At 42.9% G+C, this 22314-nt stretch overlaps 1 protein-coding gene across 4 annotated transcripts in view; it reads left to right on the forward strand.

Moving 5' to 3' along the window:
• aspscr1 (ASPSCR1 tether for SLC2A4, UBX domain containing) overlaps positions 1-22314 on the forward strand; it is a 238060-nt gene that overhangs the window by 199868 nt on the left and 15878 nt on the right. For all 4 annotated transcript variants that reach the window (XM_085963844.1, XM_085963843.1, XM_085963842.1 and 1 more), the window contains 2 exons: positions 13580-13631; positions 21198-21267. In XM_085963844.1, the coding sequence (XP_085819970.1) occupies positions 13580-13631; positions 21198-21267 (122 nt within the window). The remainder of the gene's footprint in view (positions 1-13579; positions 13632-21197; positions 21268-22314) is intronic.

Genomic DNA, 22314 nt, shown 5'->3' on the forward strand with positions numbered 1-22314 from the left:
CACAAAACATTCCACCCTCCACCAGGACTCATCGCCCCCTCGAGCTCTCCTCCAGAATCCCATGCATCTGGCAAAATTGGTAGCTGCTTCCCCTGTCGCTCTCATCCTCTCACAGCTGAATTGCACCCTCACCCGATGGCTCGCTTCCTTAGGTGCCTTACCTTAAAAAAAAAGTGTAAATAAATTAACTGAGATTTCTTAGATTGGTCCCAATGAGAAGGCTTGTAATTAGGAGCATTCAGATGGACGGGCACCCATATTTCCACATGCTTGTTTTAGAAACTGCATTGCACATGTGAGTTTTCCTCACTGGGAAGATTGAAGCTTTCAGATTTCTGTGCATGTTCTGTCAAATCCAGTGTTTAGACATTATAAGTTATACCCACTAACAAACTCAATTCTACTTCTATTAAAATAACAACAGAAAATGCTGAAAACACTCAGCAGGTTGGTCGGGCAGCATCGAGGAGAGAGAAACAGAGTTAACGTTTCGGGTCGAGGACCCTTCGACTTTTATTAAAGTTATCTAACTGCTATCTTAAAGCTAACAACTTGCTTGTTTGAATTTTAATATTTACAGAGCCTATTAAGGAATAAATTTTAACTATCTGGTTGACGTGTTATCTATGATGATAGCAAAATACTGCGGATGCTGGAAATCCAAAATAACAACAGAAAATGCTGGAAAAACTCAGCAAGCCAGGCAACATCCATGGAGAGAAAGATAGAGTCAACGTTTCAGGTCGAAACCCTTCGTCAGGACGTGTTAGCTATGTTTTGCAAAATAATTTCTGTGAACTAGGGTTACTCGAGTGCATGTGGAAAGTAGGACAAAGGTGACTCCCAACGCAGTGAGGAAGTCTTAGAGTATTTTCTCGGTGCACTTGTCATTTGTTTCCCTCGGTGATATTAACTGCTGGTCCTTATTAAAAACAAAATTAATAAAATAATTCAGCACAGCTGTCCACTGTCGAGTCTTCCTGGGTTTTAAACAGGTGAAACAACAGATACAGCTTATGGAAACATGCTGTCCATTTAAAGAAATCCAGGTTGTCATAGTTTCAATTTGCAGTAGTTCCGTGTGGTCCACATGAGATCTGACTGACCTTTAGAAGGCCATACAATTCGACCTCGATTCAGATTTAAATTTTAATTTCTAGTAAACAAGGGAGGCAACTAAAATTGATATAAATTTGGACCAACACAAGCTGAATGGATGCTAATTAACTGTGTAAACAAGTTTTTTTCTGTGGGGCTTGAAACTATTGTACAGTAGTGATGTTTTTCATAGTTTAAAAAATACTAGGTGATCTGTGGTTAAATTTGAAGACGCTTGCATTAAAAAAAAATTTTAAAAGCCTATGGTCCGTTTTGTGTCTGGTACCTTATTTAGGTGTCAGCCATGGCCAAGTGGTAGCACTCGCGCCTCTGAGTCAGAAGGTCATGGATTCAAGGCCCACTCCAGAGACTTGAACAGATAATCCAGGCTAACATTTCATTGCAGTACTGCGGGAGTGCTGCACTGTTGGAGGTGCCGTCTTTTGCATGAGATGTTAAACCGAGATCCCATCTGCCCTCTCAGAGTTCTCCCACTGTCCTGGCCAACATTGATCCCTTGATCATAAACAGATGATCTGGTCATTTATCTCATTGCTGTTTGTGGGACTGCGCAAGTTTCACAGAAATCACAGAAACCACACAGTGCAGATAGAGGCCATTTCGGCCCATCGAGCCTGCACCGACACATATCCCACCCGATCCCCGCAACCCCTACAGTTTGTAGCTGCGTTAACACTTTAAAAAGTACTTAATTGGCTGTAATGCACTTTGGAATACTCTGAGGTTGTGAAAGGTGTTATATAAATGAAAGTTCTTTCTATTTTGCCTCCTTTTAAACATTGGATATAGTAGCTGTTAAAATGCTATATTTGTCTACTGGGTAATTTGTCTCGTCAAATGCTGGAAATTATTTCCTCGGCTTCTCTTCCCTCATTGGTACAGGTAGACACTCCTATTTCTGTTAAGTAGGACTGTATCATGAGGTTGTGTTATTCACCCTTTAGGTTTTAAAGTCCTATTTGATTACAGACGTTGAACACAAGTGCGTAACAAAAAACACTAGTGCTATCAAATAGAGAAATGTGTTCATAACTTTTCAATTTTGGGGAATATGATGGTGTGGCTCTCCAGATTTAAGAGTTGGGACTTTGAGATTGTGTTTTATAGAAGCTGCTGGCGATAAACAAAATTTTTTAAATATAGTTAAACATAGATGATGTGGTTTTATTTTCTAGACGTACGCCAATTCTAGGACAAACAGCATCTTTGCCAGCCTGAATAGTTAGAATTTTTGACTTGGGTGAAGTACAATGCTATGTTTTCCCTGTTGGTTGCATACTATTTTTATGCCCATTTTCTTTTCAGTGATGTGGTTTTTATGAGCCCACAACCTAAGGATATTCGAATAAAAAGATTTTACTGCATGCCCTACTAATTAGATCTTTTTTTTAGGACCTTCATAAACCATTTTATATCTTCCTTCTACCCCTGCACTAGAAGGAAGGATTTACCTTTATAAAAGCGCCTTTTACTTTTCAGGATGTCCCAAAATGCTTCATAGCCAATGAGTAACACTAATTCTGTATCCCCGAATCACAGCTGAATCTGTGCATTTTTGAAAATGTTTTTTCCATATGTGCATAAATGTTGGAATAAGATCCACTAAACCTATTCTGCTCACTTTTCCCTGACATTTAATTTCATGAAGTGAACAATCCCAGATAAAGCTTCCAGAAAGAGAGGGCATTGTGAAATTTCTCCCTGGCTACCTTGGATGATCTATCAAAACCTCACTTTACTGAACTCTGAATATAATTCTCAAACGGTTGCAGAATTATGTGGTGCATTGGAGCATCTGTGTTGATGCCTGTACTTATAATCATCAATCCCATTCTTAACCAGATAGTCAGATAACAGCTATATATAAATATCTTGGGCCTAATCATTTCTCCCTGTTCCTAAAAAATCTTGTGTTCTATTCATCCAGCTCCTTGTTAAAGGAATTCACTGAAACCAAAAAAATGACACTGCCTGTGAGTGCATTAAGTGCAGTCCTTTGCTGCCTGAGGCCAGGGTTGTACTGTCACCACAAAAAAAACACTTTATAGTATGACAGTAAGAAGAGCTTGCCTTTTGGCAAGGAGCTGCAAGTGGTAGAGCCAACATTATGCCCAAGTGTTCTAGGAAAGGCTATTAAGAGTATCCTCATGGGATGAAGGGTGGAAATAGAATCACAGAATGATACAGCACAGAAGGAGGTTGTTCGGCCCACTCCCCCCTGCTCTTTCCCCATAGCCCTGTAAATGTTTTCCCTTCAAATATTTATCCAATTCCCCTTTGAAAGGTACTGTTGAATCTGCTTCCACACCATAACTCGCTGTAATTTTTTGTTTCCTCATCTCGCCTCTGGTTCTTTTACCAGTCGCCTTAAATCTGTGTCCTCTGGTTACTCACCCTTCTGCCACTAGGAACAGCTTCTCCTTATTCACACTATCAAAATCATCGATGATTTTGAACACTATCAAATCTCCTTTTCTCTGCTCTAGGCTTTTTTAACAGCCATCTCAACTTGTTCTGCTGTCTTCAAAGATTTGCGTACATACACCCGACCCCACCACCCCCCCCTCCCGGCCAGGTCTCTCTCTTCCTGCACCCCCTTTAAAATTGTACTATTTACAGGAAACTCTCTTTTTACCGGCACCTAAATAACTGGAAATCTCTCTTAACCGGCAAAATTCAGGAGTAGGTTCAGGTAAGTTTTGCTTCATATTAGTGGCCGTGTAACCGGGGTTCCTGGATCTGTGGCCGTGCAACCGGGGTTCCTGCACCTGTTGCCATGCAACAGGGACGCCTGGATCTGTGGCCGTGTAACCGGGGTTCCTGCACCTGTTGCCATGCAACAGGGACGCCTGGATCTGTGGCCGTGTAACCGGGGTTCCTGCACCTGTTGCCATGCAACAGGGACGCCTGTATCTGTATCTGTACGGGGCTCTCGTACCTTAGTAAGTATACCTCTCTGTAATCTGGACTTTTTGATCAACTGGCAGCACGCCGGTCCCGTCGGTGCCGGATAAAAAAGAGTTTCCTGTCGTTCATATTGCCTCTCCTCATTCTTCCTACCAAAATGCATCACTTCACACTTCATTGCGTTAAATTTCATCTGCCACGTGTCTGCCCATTTCACCAATCTGCCTGTTCACCTGAAGTCTGTTACTATCCTCCTCATTGTTTACTACATTTCGTGTCATCTGCAAACTTTGAAATGATGCCCAAGTACAGGGGTTAGAATGTTTGAGAAGGTGCTCAGGCCTCAATCGCTCAAGTTTCTTGTGGGAATTCTTCGACCGCTTCCTCAGATTTGTTGGTAAACTGCTAAGATTGACTGAAGGCTGAGCCTTGTCCTGAAGCAAGTGGAAAAGATGCTGCCTATTCTCCTATGTAAGGTTACTTTGTGATATTAAGTTCATCAAATTTGAGCCAGACTTTGACTTCCAATGGAGATGGGAAGCAGTTGAGAGAGGACGGATACACATGAATAATTACAATTTAAAAAAAAAGACATTCAAGTTTTCTGCTCCTTGCACTTGCTTCCCCGGCTGGTAAATTAAGCATCACGTGACCTGATTTTGCACAATAATATCCAGGTTTTCAATCAAAAGAATAACAAGTGAGAGAAATACAATGGCTTTTCTGCTTAACTTTTGCAAAAACATTTCTTTGCAGATGTTGTTTGATAGAAAACACATGCATGGTTTGAAAGCTGCGAAAGATGTCCACTGCTCACCGCGTCAATGAAACGCACATACTTTAGGTGTGGGTGAGAACATCAAGAGTTTGACTTTGTCCTGCAGTTATTTACAAAAAAAAAAGTACAAGGCTGACTAAAGTACTTGGTATGGAAGGATGCACAGTGGCGGTGTCATCATATTTGTCACGCTAATTTAAAATAAAATCAATGGATCTTATTCATGCTGGAAGTATTCTTTACCATTAAGTGTGTTTTTTAAACCTGGTGTCTCGTGACTGCTACTTTGTTTGATCTTTGAGCCATGGAAAGAGCAAAGATAGCTCACGCAAGTGGTTTTAATTACAAACAGCCTAAATCTATAAGCATCAAATACAGAAGAAAGAAAGCAACCCTTTGCCACATTCAGAGCAATACCCACTCAAGAGCTCTTTCACTTTAGCACTGAAGGATTTACTAGATATTTGGAAACTGGATTGATTAAATAAATTACGACTGCCACTGTCCAGTGTAAGGTATAAGCTTAACCCTTTCAGAACCACATTAACATGAGCGGATCAAAGTAAAATGTTCCTTTAGTGTACAGTGTTCCTTTAGCGGTGGCATTTCCTGTATTTTTTAATTCTACTCTATAACCAGCGTTAAAGGCTGCACAGTTTGTGATGGCGAAAATGTGCCTGTTTTGAAATCGGCAAAGAGCATTCAGTATCTTTTAACAGGTTAGAAACACAGCTCCTGGCGTACGGTACAGCTGTTTAGAATAGCAAATCATTGGGCAGAAGCTACAAAGTGACACAATTGGAAGACTCGGTTGTCTGCAGTTCTACCTTATGTAAATGCACTGTTGCTTTTATTTCTTTCTTACCTATATTTTTATAATGCATCCAAGTATATTTATATTTTTCTACTTTTCCAAGCAGCTGGAGATCTTTTGGCAGGGGGAGGGGCTGATGATAAGTGGACGTTATGATTTATATATGATTTATAATTTGAGTATTTAGTTATTTTTTGTAATGACTGTCAAGATTATTCATTGTTTTGTGTGTGTGTATATTATACTACAGTGCATGCAAGACATTGTATATGCTACAGTTTATCCCGTAACAATTGTTGCTTCAGCTTAAGTTGAGCAGTATCATTTCAGTTCAGTTTGAGTCAAATGGTGTATAACAATTATTTTGTGCCATGAGAATCTGGCTTTGTGCAGACTTGCAGCTCTGCTTATTTTGTCTCCTGTGTTTCCAAATGTCTTCGACTAGTAAGGTACTTTGCTTTTGCATGCGTTCCGAAGAATTTTTTAAAACACTTCAGGGCAGAGATGTGCCTGTGGGTTCAGGTGACAGTGGCAAATGGCTCAAGCTTTGTTTCAGTTCATAAGCTCATCCAAACTCAACAAGTTACTCCCTTGTAACACACTTTTAGGTATCTATTGTCCTTTATGTCATTATCCTTAGCTTCTGAAGATCATGATCCCAGTTGAACAGAAAGCCCTCTTATTGTTGAGGGCTATAACTGAATTGAGTTTGAGTGTCTGCTCTGTTCCTCCGATGACATGAGTTTACTGTGTGAAACGGTTCTCAATTTGTGCACTTGCTTTGTGTCAACCTCTAGAGCCCCTGGGCCAAGGGGTTACTGGCTGATACCTAATCTCAATGAATTGTCTTTTGGGGTTGTGGGTCAAGTGCGTGACTTTTTTGGCAAGGTCTGTCCACATGGGAAAACCTAGTTTTGCCGTTGCTTCCTGCCATATGAGTGCTATTGTCACCAAATGTCTATTAAGATCAGTTCTCCAACGCAACTTGACTTTGCTCAGTTGGTGGCACACTTGTTACTGAGTCCACACCAGGGCCGGAATGTTCTGGGGGGAGTTAGCGGGCGGGATCGGTGGCGGGTTGGGTGGGAAAGTTGGGGTTTTTTCACAGCGGGTTGGGAGCCCGCTGTGAACCCGCCGCCATGCGCCTTTCCCAATGTTGGGTCTGTCAACGCTGAGCAAACCTGACCGGCAGTGGCGTGGAACCTAATTAAAATGATTAGCATCTAGTTGCCAGATGCTTAACAGCCTTTTTTCACTTACCTTTTGTCTTTAACTTCATGACCACGGGATCCCCGCTGTGCGCAGACCACGGCTGTCAAGCTGAGGCGTGAGTTGAGTGGCCATTGCTCCAGCTGATTACTTGACAGCTCAAATGTACAGTAAAAGTTCCCACCTGACTGATAGTCACTTTCCTCAGGCAGAAGCTTTTTCTCACTCCATTTTCAGCACAGATTCTGCATGCTTTCAACTCTCCAACCGCTCTCACCTCATTGGAAGTACTCTCCCACCATTGACAGAATGCTTCTGTCATCGCTACTTCACCTGCCATCTATTCCATCAACATGATTGACCTTTATACTCTCTCACCTTGGTCCTCAAAATCCCACCACAATCAGCCCCAACAACAACACTAACCTTCTCTGCAATCACCTGATGCTGCACAGGATAGAGGGCATCAGCACCCGACCACATTGCGCCCAGGGATGGCCTCACCATGGCCGGATTTACTTCACTTGACGTTGTACACCTTGGCTGCCACATGATGCGCCAGGTTGGCACCACCCCACAACAACAACATAAAGCATCCCTACGATGCCCAAGCCATTCTGCCCAAGAACGCAAAGTGTTGAAAATAAAGGTTTCAGTGTTTGACACCACATTAACAGAAACTTTACATGAACATTGCATAAAATACCCAAGTGTCTACCCTTGTGTGTTGTTAGTTGGTATGATTGGACTAGGAAGAGGGTGATTGAGGGATGGCTAGTGAATTGGGGAAGTGATAATATAGATAGAGAGGGATGGGTGGAGGGCCATGGTAAGTTGGTATGAGTAAGGGTGTGCAGGAATAGGGTAGGGAAGGCAGGGTGATGGGGATGTGATGAGAGGCACAGCAGGATGAGGTTGAGTGTGGCTTTGTACTAACGTTTTGTGATCTGCTGAGATCATTGAAAGGTTTGTGCCACTCCACCCACATCCTCCTGATGACATCCCTGCTTATGACCTCCTCTGCAATGTGCAGCCAGGCTGTGTTGATCTCCTGGGGAGGTCTCTTCCGCCCATTGGAAGGGAAGAGGACCCACCTGCGTGCTGTGACTCCCTCCATAAGCATACAGAGGGAGTCATGATAGAGCCTGGGTACAGCCCTGTGCCTTTTTGTGCAGTCATTGTCAGTGTTGGCAGCACCTCAATGCTGTAGAACACTGACAGCACAAATGTCAAGACAAATGTGGCCATGGTCCCTTTAAGGAAACCGGCTGATGACGCGTCATGAAATAACGTTACCAGACCCGCTTCCTCTAATTGGGCCGGCTAACGCGCTGGGTGGGCTTAACAAGCCCAATCAATGGACATTCATTTCACAGGGCAGGATGGAGCCTGCACTGGGGCCGCAGCCCGCCACCGACATCACCCGCCGAGGTAAGTAAAATTGCAGCCCAGGAGTTTGAGCTCACTTATCTAAGCTGACACTCCGTTGCATTGTTGAAGGTGCTGTCCTTCAGATGAGGTGTTACATTAATACCCTGTTTGATTATTGTAGTGTTTTGAAGTCCTGTGGCACTATTTGAAGAACAGGAAGTTGTCCTGGTGTTTCGGCAAATATTTGTCCCTCAACCAATAGCACCAAAAACATTTGCATACATAACAGTCAGAGTTCAAAGTACGTCAGTGTACGTGGAGCACTTTTGGAAGTTTGAGAGATCTGATCAGCTTCTATATAAAGACAAGTCTGTCTTTCGTTCCGCACTCTCTCATCTCTTTAAACATCTCAAAAAATGCAGAATACAATCTACCTTTGTTAATTCGAAGACGTTTTTTGTTCAGGAAAAAAATTGCATTATCTACTAATCAAATTAAGCACTTTCAATAAGAGAGCATAGGAGGCGTTTTAGTTCGATTTTAGTTTGAATTAAGCAACTTTAAATTACGAGTAGACTACTTTTCTGTGGCAGAAAAACAAAGTTGAGTTCAGTACCAGCCAAAATTAAAGTTTTAATTTTTTTCCAGATTCTTTATTTGGTGTCATTTTTCACCGAATTTGAAGATAAACAAGTCACTATGTAATCAATTGTACAGCAGCTACAGAAGAGTTTTGTGATTTCCATCGTAGAAAAGCACATGGGCTGGTCTTTAGACGAACACCTGCTAGATACATTTTTGTTCCCCAGAAAGTAACTCAATCTTGTATGTGGACATGTAACTGCGAAACTAATTGAAATGACCTGAGATGGGATAATGGCCCTGTGAGTCCTTCCAGCCCAGTGTGTCGCACGGTGTACTTCCACCGACCATGGCAACACGTGGAACGATCGCTAGTCGCGTCGCTGAAGTTATTCTCTGTTGCAGAATGATAACCACACAATGATAACCCCCATCTTAAAAATACAGCAGGTTAATAGAAATAGCTCAATAATTATAAACTTATACATGTGAAAATATGATTTATATTTCCATACCTGTCTTGTAAGACAAATTATGCCATTATTTGCTAAGCAACAGAAAGTGACCTCCTGGGTGACACTGTCAAATAGCAACAATGAGTTCTGATGAAAGGGTTTACCATAATATGCTCCCCTTTTTGCTTTGTTCCTTGCGGTAATTTATGAAAGGATCCAGGCTGCCCAGAACTGTAGAGGTGACCATCTGGATGCTTTTGATCACTTGAATTTTTAATGCAATATTTTTCCCATTAACCCTTTTGAGAGCTGCAAGCAGCACAATAATAAAGACATTCCCCCCCCCCCGAGAATACTGTGAATTTAGTAACTATCTGTAGCTTCATCCATTTGTCAAATTTTACGTCATATACTGTATGTGAAGGAAATGTGTGAATAATGGATCTTCAAGTTAGTCGACCAGGATTCAGTAGAACAGTTGTATGTAAGTCGATGGTGGCTGAAGCGAACCCATGAAGGAAGTATCCTTCGTCTTAGTTATGGTACAACAGTCTGATTCTGTCACACTGCAGAAGTTATCACAGATTTATTAATGTCAGTAATGCCGATGTCACAATTAGGGATTTCTGACTATGTTGCCAAGGGGGACCTTGGTGTAATATTTTTTTTAAAGAACGCGACTGCTGCCAACGAAATAAAGTAGTTGCGCATGCGCAGTTCCAGTGGTTTTTTTTGGTGGTTCTTGCCGGACTTCCCGCAGATTGGCGCAAGAGAAAGGAGGGGAGGGGGTGGGGAAAAGAGATCATTGCTGCCGAACTGAGCCACTTTGGGGAAAATTGATCGCTGCTGCTGAATTGAGCCACGTCAAGAGAAGAAAATTAAAAGTTGAATTAATAATTATGCACTGCCGAACTGAGCCGAGCGAGAGTTAAAATTTATGTGCTGGTGAGCTGAGCCGAAAATAAAATTAAAATTAAAATTTGAATTGGTGTTTCTATCGGCTTATGAAAGTTAACACTTATGCGTAGAATGCTTCTGCACAGAATGCTTCTGCACAGCTTCCAGCAGCTTTGGTTTGTTGGCAGCGGTCACTCTGATTTTAAAATGCTATTATTGCATTAAACTTGGCTCTCGGGTTAAATTCACAGGACAGCAGGGCTGAGAGATGTTAGATTAGGTTTCAGATGGGGTGTCTGAGCTGCATATATGTACTCATATAAAACAAGAAATTCTAGCACCCTGGGGTTGGAAGTGGGGGTTTATCTTGTACATGCGTCACTGTGATGGATGGTATTGTAGCTTACTCTGGAGAGCGCTTCACTTGCTCTCCTGCCTATTCTAAACTCTTCAAAGCCACTTGCTTCTCCTGGTCTCCCAGTCGTCCACTTCCTGGTGACAGTGCGCGGATCATGCAGCGTAGGTTAAAATCACATTTGCAGCTCTCTCGGAACCGCAGTGTTTATGGATCTTGTATGTGGGTAATAGATTATTTTTCATGTATTTTAGCCGGAAAGTAGGGAGTTACTTTATACTTTTGCCCTTACGTTCTTTATGCCGATAAACTCTACATCTAGAGTGCTTTTATCATAATTTCACCAGAACATTTTTTCCTAGTTTAAACTTCTAACAAACATGCAGTTGTTTTACAATGTAGATATTTTTTTTTATTGTTGTGTACAAGGGTGATTGGTCACCAGTAGTGCCATGGGGAGGGGGAGAGACTTTGTAAAGCAGACTTTATAAAGTTGCTTTATTTTAAAACCACATTTAAAATAAAAAACTGTTAAGGAGGAATTAAAATGAAATCTGTGAGTAAAACACTTTTTTGCACAAAGTTAATGTCTTTGAGAATCTCGAAGTTTAGTGTGACAGGAGCAGTGCCAAGTTGCATCTGCCGGCTGACTCCAAACAATGCAGTATTATTGCTTGGGACAGTAGCTGATGTGCCAGAATGATGGTGTTTTTAGTGCCTCATGCTGCACTGCTTTACTGTGCCAAATGGGCAGAAAACAAATGCGTGGGAACTAATTGACAGGAAATGCCCTTTAATGAGGGGGTAAGCAATAGAGATCCTGATTGCTACCTGTTCGTTTGTGGCATTTATCTCGGGACATTTAGTGTTGCTTATACAGTACTGTTTCATACCAAGTTTTATTGCTGTATTTTAAGTTGCAGTACAGGAGGAATTGGAGGGTTGCCAGACCCAGAATTAGACTGTGTAAGATAAATGTTTATTAAAAATGTAATAGCAGGATACAATTTAATTTAGAATTGATCGTGACATCTGGCTCATGGTGAAACAAGCAAAGAAACACGGCCTTTCTTTCCCCCGCCGCCCCCCACCCCACCCCACCCCCACATTCATTCATTCTTGCATTCTTATGCTTTATCTTCCAAAGCTTCAGATAGTGAAAATAACGGACGTCTAATAACCTAAACATGCAAGCCAAGAGGAAGTTAAATGATTTGTTACATTAAAGAAGGAGGAAGTTAATGTACACTAAGCTGACACTAGTGAATAATTTGTCTATGATTCAGTAGCGAGGATGCTGTGGAATGTCATCAGCCTGACATATCCTACAACAGAGTTAAAGCTTCAGAATTGTGTTTTCTGATGATTTTACCAAAAGAATTTGAAGTTGAAAAGCAGTAGAGCGACCTCTGTGTGTCAACCTTAGCTACAACTGACCAGGGCCCGACTGCCTCTCTGATCATCCTCAAGATTCATGGTTTAATTTCCCTCCCCAAAGTGAGATGCCCCATGATTTATTAATAGCTGTGTATTGCTCCCTCCTTTTCTTGCTCAAAGCAAATCAATCAACAGTATTTCGAGCTGAGTAACTTGAAGAGGGACCAGCAAATAGACATTCCAGTGATACCTTATGTTGAGTTTAATGGAAGATAAAGGCAAAGCAGTGCAGTAAATCCACATGTCTGGATACGGATAGGGTCCATGGGCCAGATGAGAATAGCCAACACAGTATTTGATCATGTCTGCTCAGTATCTCTGGGTTATATCATCCTTAAAGTAATATAGATAGAGGTTGGAATCTAAAATCATCAGGCTAGTTCAGATGGTGTGGTATTTGTTTGGAAATGCCTGAAATTATTAAGCAATGTCCAGTGCATTGGGAGTGCAGATGCACATTGCCATGATGTGGTGGCGTGTGGAAATGTGCTTCAATCTCTGCATGTTGCTGAACTCCAGGTCTCTGCATGTTGCTGAACTCCAGGTCTCGGCCATGTTGCTGAACTCCAGGTCTCGGCCATGTTGCTGAACTCCAGGTCTCGGCCATGTTGTTGAACTCCAGGTCTCAGCCATGTTGCTGAACTCCAGGTCTCAGCCATGTTGCTGTAGGCGGATATGGAATGGAGGCCTTAAGCGTTCCCACAGAGAGAGGGTCATCAGCTGGCTGCTCTTAATAAATGATACTTGCATTTATATAGCGCCTTATCACTTTGAAACACCTCAAAGTGATTTGTACAGTCAACACTGACTTCAGCAAGCAAACCTGCAGCTGCTTTGCAGCAGTAACATCTCGCAAATGGCTATGAGGTGAATGACCAGTTGATCTTTCTGGTGGTATTGGTTGTGTTAATTCGACTCCACACTTGCATAGTTCTACCATATTGAATATGAAGACTTATTGTAGAGAATGTTGGTCTATATTGTTGATTTGCGCTTGTGACCACTTCAGAGATTCGAGTACGTAACCTAGGCTGGCAATTCAGTGCAGTGCTGAGGGAGTGCTGCACTGTCGGAGGTGCCGTCTTTCAGATGAGACATTAAACCGAGGCCCCATCTGCTTGCTCAGGTGGATGTAAAATATCCCATGGCAGTATTTGGAAAAAAGAGCAGGGATTTCTCTCAATGTCTTGCCCAACGTCATCAAAAATGTAATATTTAGTCATTCATTTGCTGTTTGTGCGATCTTGTGTACAAATTGGTTACCGCGTTTGCCTACATAAGTTACTGCACTTGATTGGTTGTAAAGCACTTTAGGATGTCCTGATGAGATGCTGTTTAGATGCAAGTTCCTTTTTCTTTCCCGAGTTATGTAAAATTTGAATGATTTTTGCCTTTGTTTGCACTGTATATTTTTCCATGTTAAGTTTTGGCTTTATTCAGATGACAATAGCTCAGCGTCTGTAGACAGTGTTAGCAGTGATCTAAGAGTGTTGCTGGCAGGTTTTGGTAATGAAAGAGAAAGTCTGTTCAGTATTTGATTCTGCTGCTTCATGGCTGATGCATTGGGTTGTTGGGATTTAGCTAACTTAAGAGTGAGAACATAATGACAGCCATCTGTAGAGATTCATCACTATTCTTTGTTCTTTTTGCTTCAGGCAAACTTGTTTCCTGCAGCCCTTGTCCACTTCGGCTCTGAAGTCAGAATGGGTGAGTAACATAATCCTACTTATTTTTATTTGCTCGAGTTAGTGTTTCAGTGATTTTTGTTTTTTAAGTCTTGGCCGCCCCTACATATGATGCATAATTTCTTTGGACTTGACTACAATTGTTCTTCCACCTGTTACCTTTTTTTGGTGTCGGTAAGAGGTCTATATATAAGATAACGTGTTTCCTGTGTTTATCTGTTCTCCCCGTGCTGCCCCCCCACCCCCCCCGCCCACAGTCTCAATTAATTGATGATCAGCTTGAATTAACAGCAAATGAAATAAGATCCATTGCATTCAGGCAGGTTCACTTAAAGAACAGTTGATTGACCTGCAAAATTCAAACCGAATGTTCAAGCTTGATAAAATGAAGCTGTGATTAGTTCACAGCTCCTTTAACATCGTCTTTTGGCAGCTTTCTAAGGGAGTCTCATCTTGGGCTGCTTTTGTAGCATGTGGGATCATTGCAAGAACTGCCAGTTGCAGCTCAGCTGCTGGCAACCCACAGGTAAGCTTGGCAGATTCACTGAAGTCAGCGTCCAAGTAAATCTACTTTAAAAACATGCGTCTTCCCAGCTGCCAGCGTTGGTGACTCCCAGCACGTTTACTTTTGGGTTGCAACTGGCTGTGCAAGACTGGATTTGGAGGAGGGGACCGAGTGTAACATATCAAAGTTTGCAGATGATACAAAGATGGGAGGGAAAGTAGTGAGTGAGGAGGACATAAAAAACCTGCAAAGGGACATAGACAGGCTAAGTAAGTGGGCAGAGATTTGGCAGATGGAATACAATACTGGAAAGTGAGAGGTTATGCACTTTGGCAGGAAAAATCATAGAGCAAGTTATTATCTTAATGGCAAGAAACTGGAAAGTACTGTAGTACAAAGGGATCTGGGGGTCCTGGTGCACGAAACTCAAAAAGTTAGTATGCAGGTGCAGCAAGTGATCAAGAAGGCCAATGGAATGTTGGCTTTTATTGCTAGGGGGATAGAATATAAAAACAGGGAGTTATTGCTGCAGTTGTACAAGGTATTGGTGAGACCGCACCTGGAATACTGCATACAGTTTTGGTGTCCATACTTAAGAAAAGACATACTTGCGCTCGAGTCAGTACAAAGAAGGCTCACTCGGTTAATTCCGGGGATGAGGGGGTGGACATATGATGAGAGGTTGAGTAGATTGGGACTCTACTCATCGGAGTCAGAAGAATGAGAGGCGATCTTATTGAAACATATAAGATTGTGAAGGGGCTTGATCGGGTGGATGCGGTGAGGATGTTCCCAATGATGGGTGAAACTAGAACTAGGGGGCATAATCTTAGAATAAGGGGCTGCTCCTTCAAAACTGAGATGAGGAGAAACTTCTTCACTCAGAGGGTGGTAGGTTTGTGGAATTTGCTGCCCCAGAAAGCTGTGGAAGCTACATCATTAAATAAATTTAAAACAGAAATAGATAGTTTCCTAGAAGTAAAGGGAATTGAGGGTTACGGGGAGCGGGCAGGAATTTGGACATGAGTCTAGGTTCGGAATGGTCATGGCCCTGTGGGTAGTGGAGCGGGCCCAGGGGCCGTGTAGCCTGGTTCTGCTCCTACTTCTTGTGTTCTAATTTTGTTAGATTTCAGGAGATGGTTTTATTGCTGTTCCTGGCTGGGGTGGAGATCGTCTTTACAGAAGGTAAGTACTGTAGAAAATATAGGGACAGAGTGATCTCCTGGACGAGTTTCGATCGCCTAGATGGGTCGGAGAGGAATTTCACAGATTTTTTTCTCCCAAATTGGCCATTGGGTTTTTTTTTAAATCTGGTTTTTCGCCTCTCCCGGGAGATCACATGGGTTCGGGTGGGATGGAGAGTGATAGTATATTTGAGGTTAGGAGCAGATCAGCCATGATCTTATTGAATGGTGGAGCAGGCTCGAGGGGCCGATTGGCCTACTCCTGCTCCTATTTCTTATGTTCTTATGTACGCACTGGTGTCGCGTCTGATGTATTGTAGACTGTGTTGAGTGAACCCTAAGGAGAAAAGTGCATTTCTGCCTGCATCTTGTGATTATGTCCCTTCTACCTGGTAGGTTTATAGGCTTGTTACACTCTAAGAGTTTGTTACAGCCTTATTATGAATTCCCAGACATTTTTATATACATAATTAAGCTAAATTACACCTTTTATGGAGCTTTCCTGTTGCAGATTCATCCTTGGAGTTTCTGTCTTCCAGAATGGCTGTAAAATACATCCCACCACATGATGTCATCTTAAAGCAACACCAGAAATATTGAGCAGTGGCTATTTTTTCCTTATTGCCTGAGTAAAATGACAAATGTCAAATATTGGGACAGCCCCCTGGAGCCAGAAACACAAGAGGGGCAACACATTAGAGACCTATTAAGTACCAATATAACAATGTTTACATCAAGTGGAAGGTAACTTCAGCTGCTGTCGAGTACAGTCAGAGTAAGTTGCAGAAAAGTGGTTACAAACTTCCATTTTCAGGTGGCTTTGCCTGCCACCTGCTTAGACTGAAGTGGCTGATGAATGCAGCATGTTGTGCAATGGCTCTATAATGAACAAAAAAATAGTTTAGTGACTGTCATTTATAATGGGCCAGAAATGACTGCAACGGTGGGTGGATCTGGCGGCAGGGCAGACAACGGCTCACCATTGACATCGCATTATATTTGGGCCGCAAATTACTGCAACGTTGACAGGATAACGACGCAGTGATGTCAATGTCGCATCTTGGACCTCAGGAACGGCGTGCCCAATGGTTTACCTCCTTATCCAATCAGAGAAAAGGATAGAGAAAGAAACCGAACGAACGACAGAGAAGGAAATAGGGTGAATTGGGGTCAAATTGGGAGATGGAAAGAAAGTAGAGAGAGAGGGGGAAAAAGACAAAAGAGAAGTAAGAAAAAAGTTAAAAAGAACAAGCATCAGAAGATGAGGACATTGTTAACCCAGTTGTGTTTGGGAATTGTTGTGTTGGTCCTTGAGAAGTTAATGAGTGAATGGCAGGGTAGGTGTGCGAAATGTACAAACATTCTTGACCCGTGAAGTATAGAACCAGCAAACCCATCCATCATGATCAGGAACAGTGGAAGACCCAGTGGGTACGCCATTGCACTGCTTTTATTAGAAGGTAGGAATTGCTAGGCGATAAAGGTCCATCAAGTTCACCACCTACTATTCTGGTAGTCGCAATGATAATGGAGTTGTTGACTAATCATAGCAATCAATTAGTCTACAACAGACCCAGACATGACACGAGGAAACCCCCAGTGGTGGAGAGCTTTGGGAACCATAGGTCAAAGTCACCTTTTTCCCCCCAAGCATGTTACACTTAGCACCTGTCATGTTTCAAATTATTCATGTACTGTATCCCAAAATGTTATTTTCTGAAAGAAATCTATCTAATTTGCATTGTGTGTGTCAAAACAGCTTTATATCCTGAAAATTATTGCATTCCAACAGTAACCGGAGTGTGGATGGCAAAACTAGCGCAAAACGATTGCCAAGACAGATAAAAACAATTTAAAAAAAACTAGGAACAATTCGCTGCCTGCTGGAGTGAGACTCCATAGCTTCTTTAGTACCTATATGGGTCTCCACGGTTGAGTGTCATGTGAGGACCATAAATGTCAATTAAACACCATCACATCATTAACAGGGTCCTCTATGACATTAATTCCCAGCCCTAAATGACTACGCCATATTAATTCCAGCAATTTCATGATTGCCATTAAGTTCAATAGGGAGCCTCACGGCGAGAAGGGCCTTTTATCGGCTTTGACTAGGCTAATGATGGAGCGGCACAAATGTCCAGTAGATTATGGAAAATTGGAACTGATGGCCTGTCTCTCTCGCTTCGCAAATATCTGGATTTTTTACAAATGAGTAATGGTGAGCGATGTTAATACTCTTGGCCATTTCTGGCCCAATGAGTATTCTCTCATGGGCTGAACTGTACATGATATAAAGGTAATTTACTTTATTTGCACTGGGCCAGGTGGGAATGAAGTCAACTGACAGCAAAAGGGTGTTTTACTGAGACATATTGTGTCAGAACTCTTATCTGTACAATATTACACTACATTGCACTAAATTTTCCAGTTTTTCACATAGCTGAAGTGAAGGACTAGAGAAACAAAGTGCCAACAAATCTGATGACAGTTATGATGTTTCTTGTATTTACCGCAAGTAAAAATAATGTTTTTACCAAGAATAAACTAGTCATAAAGCTGGAGAAAACATTGTGTAATTTATTTCCAGATACCTACTGTCTTTAGAAAAAAAGCCCTTGATACTGGAGTGTCAGTACATCTTCAAGGCTATGTCATTTTTCCCCGTGTGTGCTGACTCAACACATCTGCCGCATACTACCAAAAAAAGTTTGATTTGGGTGGTTCACTTTTTCTGCCAATCCAGTGGCCCCAAGTGTGCCAGACAAACCAGACGGCCACGTGTTTGCTTCCTGATCTGAGCGGAGTTAGCTGATCTTCACCAAAAGGCAGTACTTAAGGCACTACATTTCACCTTGGCATCTGGAAGTACAAAAGTCAGTCAGGGTTCCCATTGCTGATTGCTATCCAATGAGTTGTGCCGGGAAGTGTGCAAGTGCAGACTTCAGAAGAATGGAATTCCAGTCCTCGGTAATTATAGTGTAAAAGTTGGCATGAGTGTGAAGCACTGTTTCCCGCTTAAAGCTCTCTTTGACTTTTTTGGTCAAGTAACCAAGATTGGAATTTAATTTACCCTTGCCAGCTGTGGAAAAGATCCAGCTCTCGAGATCAAATGGTTTCGGTGGGGGGGGGGGGGGGGGGGGGAGGGGTGGAAAGTGTATATTATGATACACAAGATATCGTAATTGTGTGGGACAGGCTCAATGGACCAGAGGGTCTTTACCTGTCTGTCCTTGTTTGTATGTTCGTATAGCTGTGACACTGCTTACCGTTGAACAGAATCCAGGCAGTACTGGGTTCCTGGATATAGAATGGTCAGGTGGACAAGGTACCAGAAGGCCACCAGCACCTGTGGAGCCATATTCCAGGAGAGGGGAGAAAATTGGAGAGTTGGAGCAACTTGTTTTCTCCCCTCCTTCACCTTAAGACACCATTCCCAGCTGAGAGAGAGCACCTTTGACTTACCTCCAAGCGTTCATTAATGCAACTGTATAGCTGGCTGCAAGGACATTTGCAAGCGCAGCCATTCCCATTCACTTGTTGTGTGAAATGCCAGGCGTAAGCTCTGCATGTTACTGCAACAGCTGGCCGATATCAGTACCTTACAATTTTGGGGATTGCCGACATAAGCCCTGATCACAATTAAAGCAAATGATTTGTCACAGCAACTGCAAATTGTGGAGCAATTGAGGGGGAGATTCGGAATTCACGTGGGCAGGTGCTGTTAAATAAATTGAAAACTTTTGCTTATATCGATTCCATGCAACTCCAAGAGGTGCTAGGCCCCAGAGGAATGAATTGTCAGACTGAGTTTACAAGGCAGAAGCGTCGAAATTTGCTGGGTTTAAATTTTATTGGCCGTCTAGTTTGGAAATTGGCTTTAGTGCGAATAGAACACTTTACATCAAAAGCACTTCCAGGCTGTGCACAGGCAAAACAGGGTAGATCAGAATAAGTGGGAACAGAGTGAGAAAAGACTATTTTGCATGGCCTAGTAATTTGTTTTTAATGCTGTGCTGGTTGGAAAGAAACTGCACTCTGTGTGGTGAATACTAAAAATGGAACGGGATGGCATGCTGTGACAAACCATTTGTCATTCTCGAGGTGTATAGCTGGACCATCTTGTCACCCCTCAGGCATTATTCTTACAATTTATAGTACGATATATATATTTTTTAATATATTCATTCATGTGGGCATCGCTGGCAAAGCCAGCATTTATGGCCCATCCCTAATTACCCTTGAGAAGGTGGTGGTGAGCCGCCTTGAACCGCTGCAGTCTATGTGGTGAAGGTACCCGCAACAGTGCTGTTAGGTAGGGAGTTCCAGGATTTTGACCCAACGACGATGAAGGATCGGCCGATATACTTCCAAATCAGGATGGTGTGTGACTTGGAGGGGAACTTGCAGGTGGTGTTCCCATGCGCCTGCTGCCCTTGCCCTTCTAGGTGGAAGAGGTCGCGGGTTTGGGAGGTGATGTCGAAGAAGCCTTGGCGAGTTGCTGCAGTGCATCTTGTAGATGGTACACACTGCAGCCACGGTGCGCCGGTGGTTGGCGGGTGTGAATGTTTAAGGTGGTGGATGGAGTGCCAATCAAGCGGGCTGCTTTGTTTTGGATGGGGATAAAATATATATAAAAAAATATAATTTAAACAAACAAAACATGCTGTGCTACAGGATGGTAGGGCACAGGTTTGCATCTTTCATGTAGAGTTCCCGGTCTCAGCCATTTGCCCACTGGGCAGAAGTCTGGCTGTTTCCATTGTGGGGAAACAGTCAGTGGGAAGAACCCCAGCAGCTGTTGAGATGATTGCGCGATGGCAATAGCAGGGACTGGGACAGAAACTGTCCACCCTCTTGGCCAGAGATGGTGCACGAGACGGGGACACTGAAGAAAGGAGGAAGGGCAGAAAAGACCTTAAAACAGGGACAAAAATTGATTGCAAGTTTGAGGCAGTAATTCATTGTCTGCTCAAACTTTTCTCACCTGTATTTTCTCAAAATACCCAATTGTATTGCTAACTTGTTGACTGTTGCCACGCACTATTCAATGCAAAATGTATTGTATAAGTTACTGATGCTGCAATATCCCACAAATGCATTCTAATCATTTTTGATGAATATAATTTATTTATTGAATTAATGTAGTTTCCCTACATTAGAATAGTGACTACAATTCAAAAGACTTTCATTGGCTGTGAAGCACATTTGCTCGCCCGGAGGTTGTGAAAGGCGCTGTATAAATACAAGTTCTTTCTTTTCTTCTTTATGAACAGTTACAAGTGAAATGTCACAAATTGGAGAAAGCCAGAAACCAGGATTAACAATCTTACGTCTGCAGGCAATTCCTGTCTACTTTATATATTAAATTCCTATGTTTATAATAGAAACTGCTTATGTAAATTAGGTGCAGCCTTAGCGCAGTGATAGTCTTCTAAGTGAGAAGATTGTGGCTTTAAACCCAAGTCTCGAGACGCGCACATAATCTAAGTTGACACTTCAGCGCAATACTGAGGGAGTGCTGCACTGTTGGAGATGCCATGTTTTGGACGAGACGTTAAACCGAGGCTCCGTCTGCTCTCTCTCTGGTTGTAAAAGATCCCATCGCATTATTTGACGAGCAGGGGAATTCTCCTGGTGTCCTGGGCAATACTTAGCCCTCAACCAAAACTACCAAGAAGAGTTCATCTGGTCATTATCTTATTGCTGTTTGTGGGAGCTTGCTGTGCGCAAATTGGCTGCCGCATCTCCCTACACGTCAAAATACTAAAATAGATATGCATTAAATGTACCTGTTCATTAATGACCCCATTTACATAAGCTGCATTCATTTCTGATCACATGCTGTTTTGCTAAAATATTAAGTTTGATTAATGTTTTCTTTTTTTTTGTCACTTAGATTGCTACATATGTGAAGAGTTCTTGAAATCTCCAACCTCTATTTCCCACGCAGACCTTGCTGTAACCAGGTTCGTACCTTCAGTGCAGCCAAATTTGGACTTGGACCTGTATATTAACCCATGGATAGTTGTGGAAATATTTACATTAGTGTACTTTTTAAAATACAATTACAGTGCTTTGGATTCAGTGAATATTCTATCATGTTGTATACTTCGATAATTAGACTTTTGTAATGCGCTTTATAATATCACAAGCCATTTGCTTGCAAGGCGGCTTAGTTTGATAACATGCTGTTATGTAGAATGGTTGCGCAAGAGACTAACCATAAGTGAGCTCATGATCTTAACATGCACTCGCTCACATTTTTTTCCCTCTCTCACGTTCTCTTACTCATTCTCTCATGCACACTCTAATGCTTGCACTCTTATTCAATCGTCTCTTTCTCTCCCTCTTTTAGTCTCTCCTTCGCTCTTTTCCTCCCTCTCCCTCTTTCTCTCTCTCTTCCTCGCTCTCTTACTCTCTTCCTTGCTCTCTTACTCTCTTTCTCTCTCCCTCGCTCTCTTTCTCTCCCCCTCGCTCTCTTTCCCCCTCGCTCTCTTTCCCCCTCGCTCTCTTTCCCCCTCGCTCTCTTTCCCCCTCGCTCTCTTTCCCCCTCGCTCGCTTTCCCCCTCGCTCGCTTTCCCCCTCGCTCGCTTTCCCCCTCGCTCGCTTTCCCCCTCGCTCGCTTTCCCCCTCGCTCGCTTTCCCCCTCGCTCGCTTTCTCTCTCTCTCTCTCTCCCTCCCCCTCGCTCGCTTTCTCTCTCCCTCCCCCTCGCTCGCTTTCTCTCTCTCTCCCTCCCCCTCGCTCGCTTTCTCTCTCTCTCCCTCCCCCTCGCCCGCTTTCTCTCTCTCTCCCTCCCCCTCGCTCGCTTTCTCTCTCTCTCCCTCCCCCTCGCTCGCTTTCTCTCTCTCTCCCTCCCCCTCGCTCGCTTTCTCTCTCTCTCCCTCCCCTCGCTCGCTTTCTCTCTCTCTCCCTCCCCCTCGCTCGCTTTCTCTCTCTCCCTCTCGCGCTCTTTCTCTCTCGCGCTCTTTCTCTCGCGCGCTCTTTCTCTCGCGCGCTCTTTCTCTCGCGCGCT

Source organism: Somniosus microcephalus, chromosome 21 (genome assembly GCF_052327205.1).
Source record: "Somniosus microcephalus isolate GS21.2 chromosome 21, FLI_Smic_1.0, whole genome shotgun sequence".
NCBI classification, from domain to species: domain Eukaryota; kingdom Metazoa; phylum Chordata; class Chondrichthyes; order Squaliformes; family Somniosidae; genus Somniosus; species Somniosus microcephalus.